General features: G+C 47.8%; 1 protein-coding gene across 2 annotated transcripts in view; it reads right to left on the bottom strand.

The window, feature by feature from the left end:
• The window catches only part of Espl1 (extra spindle pole bodies like 1, separase), a 25,346-nt gene extending 24,618 nt beyond the window's left edge, over positions 1-728 (bottom strand). The window contains exons 1-2 of one of the 2 annotated variants that reach the window (XM_050130640.1): positions 676-728; positions 178-267 (exon numbers count right to left, since the gene is read on the bottom strand). In XM_050130640.1, coding sequence (XP_049986597.1) covers positions 178-258 — 81 coding nt within the window. In that variant the 5' untranslated portion in view covers positions 259-267; positions 676-728. Of the gene's footprint in view, positions 1-177; positions 268-594 lie in introns of both variants that reach the window. The other variant, XM_050130639.1, reaches the window with a different exon arrangement.
• Positions 729-2,068: the final 1,340 nt, after the last annotated feature.

The following is a 2,068-nucleotide window of genomic DNA, read 5'->3' as shown; positions in this document are numbered from 1 at the left end:
AAAAAAAAAAAAGATACAGTGGTGAGGTCCTTCCCCGCTTGTATGGGCTCCTGGGTTCAATGCCCAGGATAGAAAATGAAAAAAAAAAAAAAAAGGAAAAAAGAAAAAAAAGGAGAAAAGAGAAAGGACAGATGGTCTCAAAAAACTAGTTGTGTCTTGAGACAGAAAGCACCCCACCTTCAAGTCAGGCAGCAGCTCCTGGGTCTCCTCCTTGCTGCAAAGCAGAGTCACGAAGTCGACTCCTTTGAAGTTCCTCATGGCAAAATGCTAAAGAGGAAATGGATTGGAGAATTGTTGTAAACTCTGCGGAAATTTGTAATGGAAATAAGTGGAGAAAAGGGATTGAGGCATCAAAAGAATCCTATCACAAATCCTATGGGGCGGGGAGCAGGGGGACCATGCCTAGACGCTGGGATCCCGTTCTAAACTGACGTGTCCAACCTTTCTTCGTCCAGGCCGCTCCTGTCCTCCTGTCCCCACCATGCCACCCCTGAAGTCTCCACAGGGTCACTGGGCGCCGACCAAGCGGGGCCCCCGAGCCTCCGCAGAGGCGCCCCATTTCCCTTCGAGGTCAGAAATGGGAACACCATTCACCTCGGCTTGAACACGCTCTCAGGAGACCCTTCGAGCCTTACTTCACCCAAAGTCGCCGTTCTTTACGGGTCTATGACTAACCTCCAGTCAGAGCCGCCACCAAACATCGGAAAGATAGTCTTTTTCCGCGCCAGCTCCTCCTTTCAAATATCCTAGTGGCCAATCAGCGAGAAGGCGTAACGCCAGCCGGCCGGCCGCGTGGCGCTCTGGGAGTTGTAGTTTACCAGTTGCGCTGACTGTCACGTGAAACCTGGCGGGGCGGGGTTCCGCTCTGTACCGGAAGGCCTCTGGAACACCCAGGTAGTTCCTTTCCTCCTGCCCCTCCAAGTCTGGGATGAGTTTTCTAACTGCAGCTGGCTATAGTCGCTTCGCTCTCGGATGGCCAACCGCTACCTCCTTCTTGCCTTTATCTCCCGAGCTCAGGCAGGATTTTAAACTTCAAAAGGATTAAAATACTAGGAAATCCTCATGACTTGTGTTACTAGGGAGGAAAAGGGTTTAGTAGCCTTCCATGTAAAACCAGGTCTCACTGCGTGAGTCCTGGCTAACCTGGACCGTGCTCTGTAGACCAGGCTGGCCTCTCTGCCTCGGAAGTGCTGGTATTAAAGATGTGCCCACCTTTATATAGTTCAGACTGAACTCTTGTCTCAGACTCTCCTGTAAGAGTTTTCTAAAAAAATAAAATAATATAATATATATTAAATTTTTCCCCCCAGGGTTTCTCTGTGTAGCCCTGTCCTAAAACTACCTCTGTAGACCAGCTGGCATTGAACTTACAGATATTTGCCTGCCTTTGCCTCCTTAGTGCCGGGATTAAAGGTGTATGCTGCCATCACCCGTAATAAAGTAAAATAAAATAATTACTATTATTTTGTTTTTTTGGGACAGGGTTTCGCTGTAGCTCTGGGTCCTGTCCTGGAACTATCTCTTGTAGACCAGGCTGGCCTTAACCTCACAGAGATCCACCACTGCCCGGCTAATAAAATTAATTTTTTAAAACAATAATATGTGTTTTTTTTTCTACAAGTTCATTACAAGGTGGGCCTCTTAAGGCACACCAATAATCCCAGATACTGGGGAGCCTGAGGCAGGAGGATCTCTAGTTCAAAGCCTGCCTGAACCACGGAGTGAGTTCAAGGTTATCAATAGGGCAACTTTATTTTCAAAATAAAAAGTAGGAAAACTGGAGAGATGGCTCAACAGTTAAGAGCACTTGCTTTTCTTGTTCCCAGCATCCACATGGAGGCTCACAAACGACCTGGCCCTGAGTTGTCTTTGGACCCCTTCTGGCACTAGACACATCTGGTTCACATATGTACATGCAGACAAATAAAGCATGAAAAAGTGGGGAGTGGTGGCACACACCTTTAATCCCAACACAGAGGAGGGTCTCTGTGAGTTCCAGGCCAGCCTAGTGTACAAGAGCTAGTTCTAGGACAGGCACCAAAAACTACAGGGAAACCCTGTCTCAAAT

This window comes from Alexandromys fortis, unplaced genomic scaffold, assembly GCF_014885135.2.
Source record: "Alexandromys fortis isolate MF-2015 unplaced genomic scaffold, M_Fortis_MF-2015_v1.1 scaffold_348, whole genome shotgun sequence".
Classification (NCBI taxonomy): Eukaryota; Metazoa; Chordata; class Mammalia; order Rodentia; family Cricetidae; genus Alexandromys; species Alexandromys fortis.
Note: the sequence above shows the minus strand (reverse complement) of the source record. Positions and strands in the feature narration are given on the sequence as shown.